General features: G+C 42.9%; 1 protein-coding gene across 1 annotated transcript in view; it reads right to left on the reverse strand.

The window, feature by feature from the left end:
* Positions 1 to 250: 250 nt before the first annotated feature.
* Positions 251 to 14,563, reverse strand: part of LOC130841381 (sorting nexin-18-like) — a 28,310-nt gene continuing 13,997 nt past the window's right edge. Inside the window, 2 exon segments of the mRNA XM_057717563.1 lie at positions 251 to 1,625; positions 1,627 to 2,152. Of these exon segments, the coding sequence (XP_057573546.1) occupies positions 407 to 1,625; positions 1,627 to 2,152 (1,745 nt within the window). The 3' untranslated portion in view covers positions 251 to 406.

Consider the following 14,563-nt stretch of genomic DNA (forward strand, 5'->3'; position numbering starts at 1 on the left):
GAGGTCTACAAACTATGCACTAAAATACCCATACTTCAAAAAGCAATAAGGCAAATAGTATAATCATTATTCCAAAAGTTACAATGGTAATGTAGGCATACATAGCATAATTTAGTTACAATGTGCGGTACTGTTTCTAGTATATAACCATATTAACTGTTGCTTTACTACATAATCATATATTCAGCCCAGTTTCAGTTGAACACAAAACCATCCTTGCACCACTGCTGATAGCTGGCAATAGCTCTTTGATAGCAGTTTTTATTCTGCTGTAGAAATTATCCCTGAACTGAAAAAAACTCCACAATCCAACGTCCAGTCATTAAACACTATCATATTTGTGAAGAGCCTCTTCCAACTTCTGCATCACTTTTTGGAAAAATATTATTTGTTGTTGTAAGAAATGCTACATCTGTGATTTAAAGTCTCTTACGCGAATTTGATGGAAGTGGTGAATTTCAGCCAAAGTGGCAAAAGAAATAGTGTTACAGCGATCCTGAATGCCATCAGCCTTTTGGACCTCCATCTTCCCTTCCTCCACGTGTCGCCTACTCTCCTTTACTTTGGTAAGAGCTCCTTTCTGAACGTGGATGATGTCAGGGAAGTTGGCCAGGTTCCCCTGGTACAGCGCTAACAGGTCCATGACGGCATCCAGGTCCTGCGTGGGCTGCTCAGCGAAGAGCTCGCCGATGGCATCGTAGGCATCTCCGGTGGAGGTGATGGCTTGGTTCAGGCCGCCCGAGAAGGCCTGCTGGTCCAGCTCAAAGGCCTGGCTGAGGCCACGGAAGGACTGGCCCACCTTCTGATACTCCTTCTTGAAGCCCGTCACCTGCTTGTGCGCGAACTCATTGGCCGTGTGGTTGAGCTGCAGCGCGCTGTCGTCCATCTTCTTGGTGAAGCACTTGAAGCCGTCGATCTTGCTCTCCACCTCCTGCAGGTCGAGGGCGGCGGCGGGGGGCATGCTCAGGGTCAGGAAGAAGTTGGCGCCCACCGTCTCATCCTTCTCGGTCTTCCTCTTGCCCTGTTTCCAGGCCTTCTCGTCGGTGCTGCTGGGGCAGGTCAGGAAGTGCTGGAAGACGTCGCACTGCACCAGCACTGGGTGGCTGGCCACGTGGTTCATCCATCAGATCAGGCCCTTCCTGCGCTTGGAGATGAAGTTCTCCTCTAAGCGGCCGGTGGCCTGCTTCTCGGGCAGGTGGGGCACCGAGATGACGGGGAACTTCTCGGCCAGGCGCGCGTATAGCCAGTCGAAGTGCTTGCAGCGCTGGTGCACCCGCACCTGCGTGTGCGTGGGCACCAGCTTGTAGGAGATGTAGCTCTTCATGCCCTTGAACTTGGTCCGCTTGGTGGGGTCGTCGATGGTGCACTGGAAGGGGTAGGGGTTCTCCTGCCACTCGGGGCCGTACGGCCCCAGCACCACGCACAGCTTGTCCCCGTCCTTCACGAAGCCTGACGCCTCGCCCAGCACGAAGGCCTCCCCGCCCGACTTGACGAAGGTGGAGAAGCGTTTGAGGTTGCGGCTCCCGGTGGCCGAGCTCTTGGCCCCCGACGGGTGGTGCTGCGGGGGCGCCGCGCCGCCGCGGGAGCCCAGCGACAGGTCGGAGCGCGTGGACAGGCGGTAGTCTGTCGAGGTCCGGGTGCGCGCCGCCGCCCAGCACGCCCGGCTCGTCTGCCACCGTGGAGCTGTCGTCCCACTCGTCGTCCCAGTCGTCGTCGCTGCCCTGGCTGGCCTGGGAGCCGCCGCCGTACAGCTGCTGCAGCGGCGGCGACGGCGGCAGGGCGCCCGCGCCGAACGAGAGGCCCGCGCCCAGCGGCTGGAAGGAGCTCAGCGGCGGCGGCTGGAAGGCGGCGGGCGGCACGTTGGCGTAGCGGGCCGGGCCGTCGACCGCCGGGCCGGGCTCGGGCGCGCGGATCACCTGCACGTAGGAGGCCGGGAAGAGGCCGCGGTCGCCGCGGCTGTTGACGCCCTCCAGCCAGCCCTCGATGTCCCGCTCGCTGCACAGGCTCAGCACCTCGTGCTCGCGCAGCGAGATCTCGCCCGGGTTCTCCGACCTGAAGCGGTACAGCGCCCGCGCGTGCAGCGGCCCCGGCGCGCGGAGAGGAGCCCCGAAGGCGGCGCCCGCGCCTGCCCGCCCGCCCGCTCTCCGCGCCGCTTTAATTGATTTTTAAAAAAGAAAAAGGAAAAGAAAAAATTGCCAGGGGAGGGATAAATGAAACAAGGTGGCCAAATGTTGACAATTATTGAATCTGGAGGACACATCCATGAAACTTGTTTAACTTATCTTTTAAAAACTGTGAATATTTGCATTTTTTATAACGAAACTTAAGAAATTAATCAAAAGCAAGTTAATAAATTAAGCAGTAATTATGCAATCATCCAGCCTCTCATTTTATTTTTAGCTGCCACTAAGCCCATCGGGCACTGGACAATTACCTAGACAAGGACAGGGAAAACTGATTCTCATTTTTTTTTTTTTTGGTCACGTCACCCAGCATGAGGGATCTTAGTCCCCTGAGCAGGGATCGAAACCATGACCCCTGCAGTGGAAGCACAGAGTCCTAATCACTGGACTGCCGGGGAATTCACCTGATTCTTCTTTTTTTTTTTGAGAATCTTTTTGAGACTCGTAAGGTGTCCATAGACATGTTTTAGGAAAGTTTGACCTCCGTGTAAGTATATACCAATTTTTTGGTTTGAAATTGTTTCTGGGAAGGTGGTTTATAGGCTTCCTTACTTTCTCAAAGTCATTAATGACTCACAAAAGTTTAAGATACACTACATTAGAGGAATTCTAAAGCCTCTTCCAGCTCTAAAATTCTACAAACCTGCAGGGGATTAGAATATGCCACCCCACAGATGCCACCTTGGCATAAAGATTATTTTGAGCTGAAGGCAATTGAGAAAAATCAAATACAGAAAGAGCTCTCTGCCTTTCTCCTATCTGCCTAAAATAGGACATAAATTTCCCTTTTGAAGTTGTCCCTTGTCCTCTCATTCTCAACCCTTATCATTGGACATTAAAGATGGCATTGAGATGAGTCTGCACCAAAAAAACCTTACTAAGTTGCCCTTATCTTGATAATTTCCCATATATTTACCTTCCCCCAATTTACTGCCCATAGAAGCCCAAAACCTCCTCCCCCACTTTTCTTTGTCTAGTCACTTCCTCACAATTTATCACCCTTTGTTTAAATGGTATATAAACTCCCAAGTCTAATAGCTTCTTTGAGTTTTCACTTCCTTTTTGTCAAACCTTTGTGCACATAAAATTAAAATTAAATTTGTATGCATTTTCTCCTGTTAATCTTGCTTTCATCAGTTTAATTTCCAGTTCCCAGTTACATAACATAAAAGAGTAGAGGAAAAGTTTTCTTCTCCTCTACAAACCCGTATATCTAAGAATAAGAAATGTAATTGTCCTATAGCAAGGACTCCCTGCACAGTGGAAAAGATTGCAGAGTTCATGAACAACTCATTTAGAATGCATTTATATTTTTATCTTATGATAATGCTTAAGTGCCATCAGATATATTTTAATAAAATCACAGATACTAGACCAGTTCAATCACTAACAAGTGACAAAATATATCAATGTAATTTTCTCTTTTTTAGATGCTCATCAATGTCATCCTAGAATCTATGCAGCAAAATCTCACTTTTAAAAGATTTGTTTCCCCAAAGCCCTTAAGAAGCAGGAAGCACTACAGCAACATAAAACTCCCCTGGCTAAATACGAGAGAGAAATGTAATACGTTTAAGTGCCAGAATCTTATTGACTGTGAACAACAACAAAAAAAATGCTAGAAAAGACTGAGGCTTCTCTAAGCCAGAAACAGAGATCATGAATGTGGTAGCTTGTCAATGCAGTTCTTTTTGCCATTGCATTGTGCTATTATCCTACCTTTTTTTTTTTAAGTAAAATAATTTTGTAGGATAACAGAAATATGTTGTATAATGAGTTTATTACAAAGCCTGGAGCAGCATAATCAAGAGTAGCAGCCTGGTTTAAATTCAATGACAAAACTATGACCCAACTGCTCATCTAGTGTTGTTATAGTTAATAATAATGCTTTACACCCTGCATAGACTCCGAGTCATCATTTTCCTGTTCTTGCTTTAGTCAAGCCTGATGATGAACCAGTGCAGAGCAGAGAGTTGTATGCATGTGTCTGTGTGTATTAGTGAGGGTCATTTATTTCTGTTAAAAGTCTGTATTAGCTATTGCAGCAATAATGTCCAAAACTCAGTGGCCTATAATAACAAGCATTTACTTGTACATTCACAGTTCTGCACATTGCTCACGAGCTAGGGTTTGTCAGTTCTTGGCTGGGTAGCCCTGTTTCAGATGTGAGTTGTCTGAGTTTGGCTCCATGCTGTAGGCTGGATTCAGATCAGCTGCATGTGCTGTCATTCTGGGCCTAGGATGGAGGGGCATGTGCTTCTCATGGTGGATCACTAGAACATCAGGGGAACTTACATCACATACTCACACATCCCATTGGCTGTATCGAGCCATTTGGCCAACCCCAAGGCTTTTCTTGTCTTTAATATGCACCAGCTCTTCTCTGCTTCAGGCCCTTTGCGCGTACTATCCCCTCTACTCTACTCAATATCCTATGCTCAATAAATGCCTACTTATCCTTCCTTTCTTAACTTAAATATGACTTTCTCAAGTGGTCTTCCCTGACACCTAATCTAACTTGGTCCCCACAACCACTATTATCTCACTTTCTATTTCTTCCTCCCCAGTCCACCATAATCTGTATTTTCATGGTTACTTAAGTGATCACATCCACCTTTCCCACTAGACCAAAATTGTTATTAACCAAAAGGCTAAGCCACAGCCTCTTTTTTTTTTCACCTTTGCATTAGGAGCATTATATCCAGCCTGGTACTAAAAAAAATGTCTGTTGAATGAATGAGTGAAAACCATAAGAACCGTGTAGGGAGAATTTCCACTTTTCAGATGTACTGAGTTTATAACTTTGGAGACAAACAGACAAACACGACTGATTCCCAGCTCTATTTGTTAAAAGCCCTCTGTCCTTTACAAAATCACTTGACTTCTCTGCGCCTGTGTTTACTAATTCTGTTCTCCCTAACTCTGACCGTGTTTTTGAGGATTAAATGAGATTGAGGATGTAAATTCCTAGCCCAAGGATGTGAGGATGTTGTCGGTCAAAATTCATGACAATTTTCTCTCTTTACCCCATTCCCCAACAACAGAGCCCCAGTCTCATTCTCACACCAAATAGCCAGCATTTTAGAGCCTTTGTCATACTTTCTGGTTAAGGTAGTGTAAATAGTGCTCTTAGATACTATAAGAAAGTAATATGGTGTGTGGAACTTGAAATTAATGAACACTTTCCTAACTGATACTTTAAGTCGCTATTTCACATTTGTGTTTGCCTTTAGCCTGAAATAGGATTTTTACAGGCAACAATGGAACTGTAAAGATTATAGAGATGAAATTCTAGAAAAGAGTGAACAGCATTAACAAGAATAAAGCAAAAGGAAAGCATGAAGCACATTGCAAGAGCAGTTCGTGTCCCTTTGGATGAAGAATTTGCTGGTCTTACTCACTAGGACATGAGTCCAAGGCATAGTTCCAGAGATGGCAGGTGAAAAATTATTTTATGACATTTGAGTTTGAGCTCAAGACAGACTGCAGTAGGTGATTGGTTATACGTTTAAGGAACTTAGGGAGCACACCTGGGTGGGAGGGGAGATTTGAAATTCAGATTATAACTGGCATCTGGGGCCATATGTCCGACAAATTGAGTGCACTTGGGTCTCAGTGTTTATAAGGCTTCAGAACCACTTGAAGAGCTGACTTTAAAATGCAGTAAAGGGAGTTAATGTGTCTATGACTGTATCATAAAGGTAAAATGTAGAATCTAATTTTTATTCCTGATACGGGGTGTTTTCAAGTGGGGGTGAAAAATGTCCTAAAATTAATTGTGGTGATGGTTACATACGACTGCAAAGATACTAAAAACCACTGAATTGTACACTTTAAATGGGTGAATTGCATCTTATGTGAATTACATCTCAATAAAGCTGCTTAAAATAAAAAAGGCACAGGACGGATTTGGCCCAAGGGCTGTAGTTGGCTGATGCTGCTCAAAATGATTGTCTTCCTTCTTTTCCTTCATTGTATTTATCCCTATGAGCTGATGGGAACCTGTACATCAGCACTTCTGCTACCCATTCCCAGCACACGAGTTGGGAAGCTCTACCACAGAATACTGGAGCCACAGAAGTGTGTGGTGGCAGGTCCCTGTGTTTACATGTAAAACCCCATTTCTAACACAAGCCAGACTCATAGTTTCTGCTCCCCGGTCCCAGCACCATGATGTCTTCCAGTTAGGGAGACCAGGTGCTGTGCTGATGAGGGTGAGATGATCAAGAACCCTGCATTCAAAATGGTGGCAAAGGCCTCAGAGTCAACATAGTCCTGAGGCAATGTTCAAAGTAAAGCACTGTTGGCACAGCCCTGTGAAAGCAGACAGATCCTGGAGTTTGCTAAAAGGATGAAGGAAAAGTATACACCTCCCACCCAATCACTGCACCCCAGGTGCTGACGTGTTTCACTCACTGCAGTGAGGAAGTTTATGAAATGGCAGCTGGGACTGAATCACCACCGATTAGGTGTATGATAATCCACTGTCACTCTCCAAGAACAGTCTTCCACTCAACCAAACAGGCGAATTCAGTGGGGAGCTGGCAGAATCCATGGCCCATGTGTCTCTCAAGTCCAATGGTGGACTTCTCTGGAATTCCCACAGCCTGTTGTGCTGCTTTGGAATAACCATTTTCTTGGGGACCTGGAGCCGCAACAAAACAGCTCCCACTTGCCCCTTTCTATCCGAAGACTCCATGGGTCAGGAAGCAGGTGAGCATTCACAGAACACAAGTTCCATTAGGGCACAGAATTTTGGCCTTTGTGTTGAAGGCTATAACCCTAGCACCTAGCACATAGGAGGTAATCACTATTTCTGAAGTGAACCGATGGGTGACTATCTAAAGTTTACAGAATATTGACTCCAACTGCCCACCCATAAAGTGAGGAACTAACCACTAGATGGTTGAGTGGTCCCACTGGACCTGTAACACAAACTCAGAATATCAAAAAAAAAATGAACTATGATGCACAATGTGTTCTAAAGAAACATTCCTCAGATTAGAAACTGTCCTAAAGGTGAAAAAAAAAAAACAGAGAATGTAGATTAATTTTTAAAAATAATAGATCCATTAAAAACAGAAGATCATGGACATAAGATTATTACATGGGATGAACATGAAAATGTATTTAATCAATAATGAAAAATGCTGAACACCCTCCAGAAGATGCATTCCATTTAGCCAGCACACACAGGATGTGAAAAGTTGTCTCTGAATTAACTGCTGAGGTTTACTAAGCTGTTTTCTTTTCCAAAACACATTTAAACCAGGCCCTTTACTGCCAAGAGAAGAAAAGCTGCACAGGGAATAAAAACACTGCTTTCTTATTACCCTCTTTTCACTAGTCATAGAAATTGCCCTCCAAACATAGCAGGATTGAACGCTCTCCACTGCAACTGCATTGACGACGTCAGATACTTGAGGTACATAGCCATCAGGAAGTTTCAAAGAATCCAGGGTGAAGAAGATATTATCATCTATCACCCCGCTTCTTCCCTGCAGGCTAGTAATGCAGACATGTAATTACAAATAATGGAAATGTTTATGTAAAAGGGTCATGTACTGTCACAGGGTCTGCACCTCCTCACCCTGGCTTTAATCTGTAGGGCACTCCAAATCAGAGATTCCCAACCTGGTTGGCACATTTGAGACACCAGAGTTGAGGGCTTTGTAAAACTACCCATACCAATTAAGTTAGAGTCTCTGTGGATTCGAGTCTAGGATTAGAAACTCTGCTCTAAATAAATAATATACTATGTCCATTAACCTCTGTAGTTACAATGGAGAGAGTGAAAGGGATTGAAAAAGAAAGGAATGTGGTAGTAAATAGAACACCATTTCTGGACTTCTCTGGTGGTGCAGTGGTTAAGAATCCGCCTGCCAATGCAGGGGACACAGTTTCAAGCCCTGGTCTGGGAAGATCCCACATGCTGTGGAGCAACTAAGCCTGTGCACCACAACTACAGAGCCCACGTACTACAACTACTGAAGCCTGTGAGCCTAGAAGCCCATGCTCTGCAACAAGAGAAGTTACCGCACTGAGAAGCCCGAGCACTGCAACAAAGAGTAGCCCCTGCTCACTGCAACTAGAGAAAGCCCATGCACAGCAACAAAGACCCAACGCAGCCATAAATAAATAAATAAATAAATTTATATATATATGAAAAAAGAAAATCGTTTCTCTCACTTCCTCTGTCACATTTCAAGCTCTATCTGCACCTTCATGCAAACCGAATTTCTCACTCATTTTTAGTCTCCACTACCCTAACTACACCCAGCGTTTACTGTAAGCTCAGTCCCACCACCCACGTCATTCATTCTTCCCAAACAGTTCCCTGAACATGATTTGCTATCTGTTGTTATTGCTCTCAGAACATTTTAATACCTCCTAAATAAACTGTATAATTTAGATCTTAATTATATGTCTCCTATATTATTCTCTAATTATTTCCTTTCAGAAGCACCACGTTTTCAATAAGAAAATAAACTCCTCTTTGGCAAAGGATATATTTTCTCTTAGCTTTCCCAACACACCCAAGAGAGTCCCAGGCAGCAAAACTTATCACCACAGGCAGGCTTGGCAGAAACAAATAACAAGGGCAACATCAAATGAACTACCTCATGCAGGTGCGTGTGTCTCAGAGGCTTCACTGAGAGGGCCCTTCTGCTCTGCGTGTCTGGCTCGATGGAAAACTCAGCTTCTTCTTGGTCACCCTGATAAGGCTCAAAACCTAAAACAGCCAGGGAGAGAAATCAAGTTGGAATTATCTCTTAATGTTGTCATGTGAAATTTCATAAGTTACTTTGACGTTGGAATACCCTAAAATAGCTTCTGTAACGTGGAAGGTACATTTTGAACATTTAAAAACAGGTAACCTGTAAGTCTTCCTGTCAGAAACGAAGTTTATAATCCCTTAGGCACTGATTCTCTCTAATGACTTAAAGTCAATTGAGATAAAGCATTAACTGTGCATCTCAGAGCAATCTTTGTGAGAACAGCACAGGATTTATCAAACCGTGGGTCACACTCACAGCTCCTTCTGGAGAGGAAGGAAAGGACGTAACAGCACAGGTATGAATCTCACTGCCTGAGTTCAAACCTTAATACTGACCTGTCTCTTCGCTGCCCTGGGAGTAAACCCTCTATTCGCTGCAAACCTCTGTGTCTCAGTGCTTTGACTTGACAGAGAAAGTTCTGGAGAAGAATCAAGATGGCGGATTAGGAGGACGTGCGCTCACTCCCTCTTGCAAGAGCACTGGAATTACAACTAACTGCTGAACAATCCTCGACAGAAAGACACTGGAACTCACCAAAAAAACCCACCCCACATCCAGAGACAAAGGAGAAGCTGCAATGAGATGGTAGGAGGGGCGCAATCGTGTTAAAATCAAATCCCATAAATGCTGGGTGGGTGACTCACAAGCTGGAGAACAGTTATACCGCAGAAGTCCTGAGGGTTCTGAGCCCCACGTCAGGCTTCCTAACCTGGGGGTCCAGCAACAGGAGGAAGAATCCCCAGAGAATCAGACTTTGAAAGCCAGTGGGATTTGATTGCAGGACCTCCACAGGACTGGGGGAAATGGAGACTCCACTCTTGGAGGGCACACAAAAAAGTGTGCTCACCAGGACCCAGGGGGAAGGAGCAGGGACCCCATAGGAGACTGAACCAGACCTACCTGCTGGTGTTGGAGGGTTGCCTGCAGAGGCGGGGGGCAGCTGTGGCTCACGGAGGAGACAGGGGCACTGGCTGCAGGGGTTCTGAGAAGTGCTCATTGGCGTGAGCCCTCCCAGAGGCCACCATTAGCTCCACCAAAGAGCCTGTAAGCTCCAGTGCTGCTTCCCCTCAGGCCAAACGACCACCAGAGTGGGAACACAGCCCCACCCATTGGCAGACAAGCAGGTTAAAGTGTCACTGAGCTCCACCCACCAAATCGGATTAAAGTTTTACTGAGCTCCGCCCACCCAGCCCAACCCACCATCAGTCCCTCCCATCAGGAAGCACCCACGAGCCTCCTAGACAGCTTCCTCCACAAGAGGGCAGACAGCAGTATCAAGCAGTATCAGCAGTATCCCATCTTGTGGAACTGAAAATCACAGCCACAGAAAGACAGAGAAAATGAAAAGGCAAAAGACTTTGTACCAGATGAAGGGACAAGATAAAACATCAGAAAAACAACTAAATGAAGAGGAGAGAGGCACTCTTCCAGAAAAAGAATTCAGAATAATGATGGTGAAGATGATCCAGGACTTTGCAAAAAGATTGGATGCAAAGATCGAAAAGTTGCAAGAAAAGTTTACCAAAGACCTAGAAGAATTAAAGAAGAAACAAACAGAGATATGCAACACAATAACTGAAATGAAAAATACACTAGAAGGAACCAATAGCAGATTAACTGAGGCAGAAGGACGAATAAGTGAGCTGGAAGACAGAATGCTGATAATCACTGATGCGGAAAAGAATAAAGAAAAAAGAATGAAAAGAACTGAAGACAGCCTAAGAGAGCTCTGGGACAATGGTAAATGCACCAACATTCGCATTATAGGGGTCCCAGAAGGAGAAGAGAGAGAGAAAGGACCTGAGAAAATATTGGAAGAGATTATAGTTGAAAACTTTCCTAACATGGGAAAGGAAATAGCTACTCAAGTGCAGGAAGCACAGAGAGTCCCAGGCAGGATAAACCCAACGAGAAACATGCCAAGATATATAGTAGTCAAACTGACAAAAATTGAAGACAGAGAAAAGTTATTAAAAGCAACAAGGGAAAAATGACAAATAACATACAAGGGAACTCCCATAAGGGCAACAGCTGTTTTCTCAGCAGAAACTCTGCAATCCAGAAGGCAGTGGCACAAAATATTTAAAGTGATGACAGGGAAGAACCTACAACCTAGAATACTCTACCCAGCAAGGATCTCATTCAGATTCGATGGAGAAATCAAAAGCTTTACAGACAAGCAACAGCTAAGAGAATTCAGCACCACCAAACCAGCCTTACAACAAATGCTAAAGGAACTTCTCTAAGCAGGAAACATAAGAGAAGAAAAGGACCTACAGAAACAAAAACAAAACAACTAAGAAAATGGTAATCAGAACACAGAACATACATATCGATAATTACCTTGAATGTAAATGGACTAAATGCCCCAACCAAAAGACACAGACTGGCTGAATGGATACAAAACCAAGACCCATATATATGCTGCCTACAAGAGACCCACTTCAGACATAGGGACACATACAGACTGAAAGTGAGGGGATGGAAAAAGATATTCCATGCAAATGGAAATCAAAAGAAAGCTGGAGTAGCGATACTCATATCAGATAAAATAGACTTTAAAATAAAAAATGTTACAAGAGACAAGAAAGGACACTACATAAAGATTGAGGGATCAATCCAAGAAGAAGAGTTAACAATTATAAATATATATGTACCCAGTATAGGAGCACCTCAATGCATAAGGCAAATACTAACAACTATGAAAGCAGAAATCGAAAGGAACACAATCATAGTGGGGGACTTTAACACCCCACTTACACCAATGCTCAGATCATCCAGACAGAAAATCAATAAGGAAACACAAGCTTTAAATGACACAATAAATGAGCTTGATTTAATAGATATCTATAGGACATTACATCCAAAAACAGTAGATTACACCTTCTTCTCAAGTGCACATGGAACATTCTCCAGGATAGATCACATTTTGGGTCATAAATCAAGCCTTGGTAAATTCAAGAAAATTGAAATCGTATCAAGCATCTTTTCTGACCACAATGCTATGAGATTAGAAATCAATTACAGGAAAAACAACTGTAAAAAACACAAACATATGGAAGCTAAACAATATGTTACTAAATAACCAACAGATCACTGAAGAAATCAAAGAGGAAATAAAAAAATACCTAGAGACAAATGACAATGAAAACACAATGATCCAAAACCTATGGGATGCCACAAAGGCAGTTCTAAGAGGGAAGTTTATAGCGATACAATCCTACCTCAAGAAACAAGAAACATCCCAAATAAACAATTTAACCTTACACCTAAAGAAACTAGAGAAAGAAGAGCAAACAAAACCCAAAGTGAGTAGACGGAGAGAAATCATAAAGATCAGGGCAGAAATAAATGAAATAGAAACAAAGAAAACAATAGCAAAAATCAATAAAACTAGAAGCTGGTTCTTTGAGAAGGTAAATAAAATTGATAAACCTCTAGCAAGACTCATCAAGAAAAAGAGGGAGAGGACTCAAATCAATAAAATTAGAAATGAAACAGAAGAAGTTAAAACGGACACCACAGAAATAAAAAGCACCATAAGAGATTACTACAAGCAACTATATGCCAATAAAATGGACTACCTGGATGAAATGGACATATTCTTAGAAAGGTATAACCTTCCAACACTGAATCAGGAAGACATAGAAAACATGAACAGACCAATCACAAGTAATGAAATTGAAACTGTAATTAAAAATCTCCCAACAAACAAAAGTCCAGGACCAGATGGATTCACAGGTGAATTTTATCAAACATTTAGAGAAGAGCTAACACCCATCCTTCTCAAACTCTTCCAAAACATTGCAGAGGAAGGAACACTCCCAAACTCATTTTATGAAGCCACCATCACCCTGATACCAAAACCAGACAAAGATACTACAGAAAAAGAAAACTACAGACCAATGTCGCTGATGAATTTAGATGCAAAAAATCCTCAGCAAAATACTAGCCAACAGAATCCAACAACACATTAAAAGGATCATACACCATGATCAAGTGGCGTTTATCCCTGGAATGCAAGGATTCTTCAATATATGGATATCAATCAATATGATACACCATATTAACAAACTGAAGGATAAAAACCACATGATCATCTCAATAGATGCAGAAAAAGCTTTTGACAAAATTCAACACCCATTTATGATAAAAACTCTCCAGAAGGTGGGCATAGAGGGAACCTACCTCAACATAATAAAGGCCATATATGACAAACCCACAGCAAACATCATTCTCAATGGTGAAAAACTGGAAGCATTCCCTCTAAGATCAGGAACAAGATGAGGATGTCCACTCTCGCCATTACTATTCAACATAGTTTTGGAAGTCCTTGCCACAGCCATCAGAGAAGAAAAAGAAAGAAAAGGAATCCAAATTGGAAAAGAAGAAGTAAAACTGTCACTGTTTGCAGATGACATGATAGTATACATAGAAAATCCTAAAGATGCCACCAGAAAACTACTCGAGCTAATCAATGAATTTGGTAAAGTTGCAAGATACTAAATTAATACACAGAAATCTCTTGCATTTCTATACACCAACAATGAAAGATCAGAAAGAGAAATTAAGGAAACAATCCCATTCACCATTGCAACAAAAAGAATAAAATACCTAGGAATAAACCTAACCAAGGAGGTAAAAGACCTGTACTCAGAAAACTATAAGACACTCATGAAAGAAATCAAAGAAGACACAAACAGATGGCGGGACAGACCATGTTCTTGGATTGGAAGAATCAACATTGTGAAAATGACTATATTACCGAAAGCAATTTACAGATTCAATGCAATCCCGATCAAGTTACCAATGGCATTTTTCACAGAACTAGAACAAGAAATTTTACGATTTGTATGGAAACGCAAAAGTCCCCAAACAGCCAAAGCAATCTTGAGAAGGAAAGACGGAGCTGGTGGAATCAGCCTTCCTGACTTCAGGCTATACTACAAGGCTACAGTGATCAAGACAGTATGGTACTGGCACAAAAACAGAAATATAGATCAATGGAACAGGATAGAAAGCCCAGAGATAAACTATGGTCAACTAATCTATGACAAAGGAGGCAAGGATATACAATGGAGAAAAGGCAGCCTCTTCAATAAGTGGTGCTGGGAAAACTGGACAGCTACATGGAAAAGAATGAAATTAGAACACTTCCTAACACCATACACAAAAATAAACTGAACATGGATCAAAGACCTAAATGTAAGGCCAGACACTATATAACTCCTAGAGGAAAACATAGGAAGAACACTCTTCGACGTAAATAACAGCAAGATCTTTTCTGATCCACCCCCTAGAATAATGGAAATAAAAACAAAAATAAATAAGTGGGACCTAATGAAACTTCAGAGCTTCTGCACAGCAAAGGAAACTATGAGGAAGACGAAAAGACAACCCTCAGAATGGGAAAAATATTTGCAAATGAAGCAATAGACAAAGGACTAATCTCCAAAACATATAAACAGTGTATCCAGCTCAATATCAAAAAAAACAACCCAATCCAAAAATGGGCAGAAGACCTAAATAGGCATTTCTCCAAAGAAGACATGTGGATGGCCAAGAGGCACATGAAAAGCTGCTCAACATCACTAATTATTA

The sequence above is a fragment of the Hippopotamus amphibius genome, chromosome X, assembly GCF_030028045.1.
Source record: "Hippopotamus amphibius kiboko isolate mHipAmp2 chromosome X, mHipAmp2.hap2, whole genome shotgun sequence".
Classification (NCBI taxonomy): Eukaryota; Metazoa; Chordata; class Mammalia; order Artiodactyla; family Hippopotamidae; genus Hippopotamus; species Hippopotamus amphibius.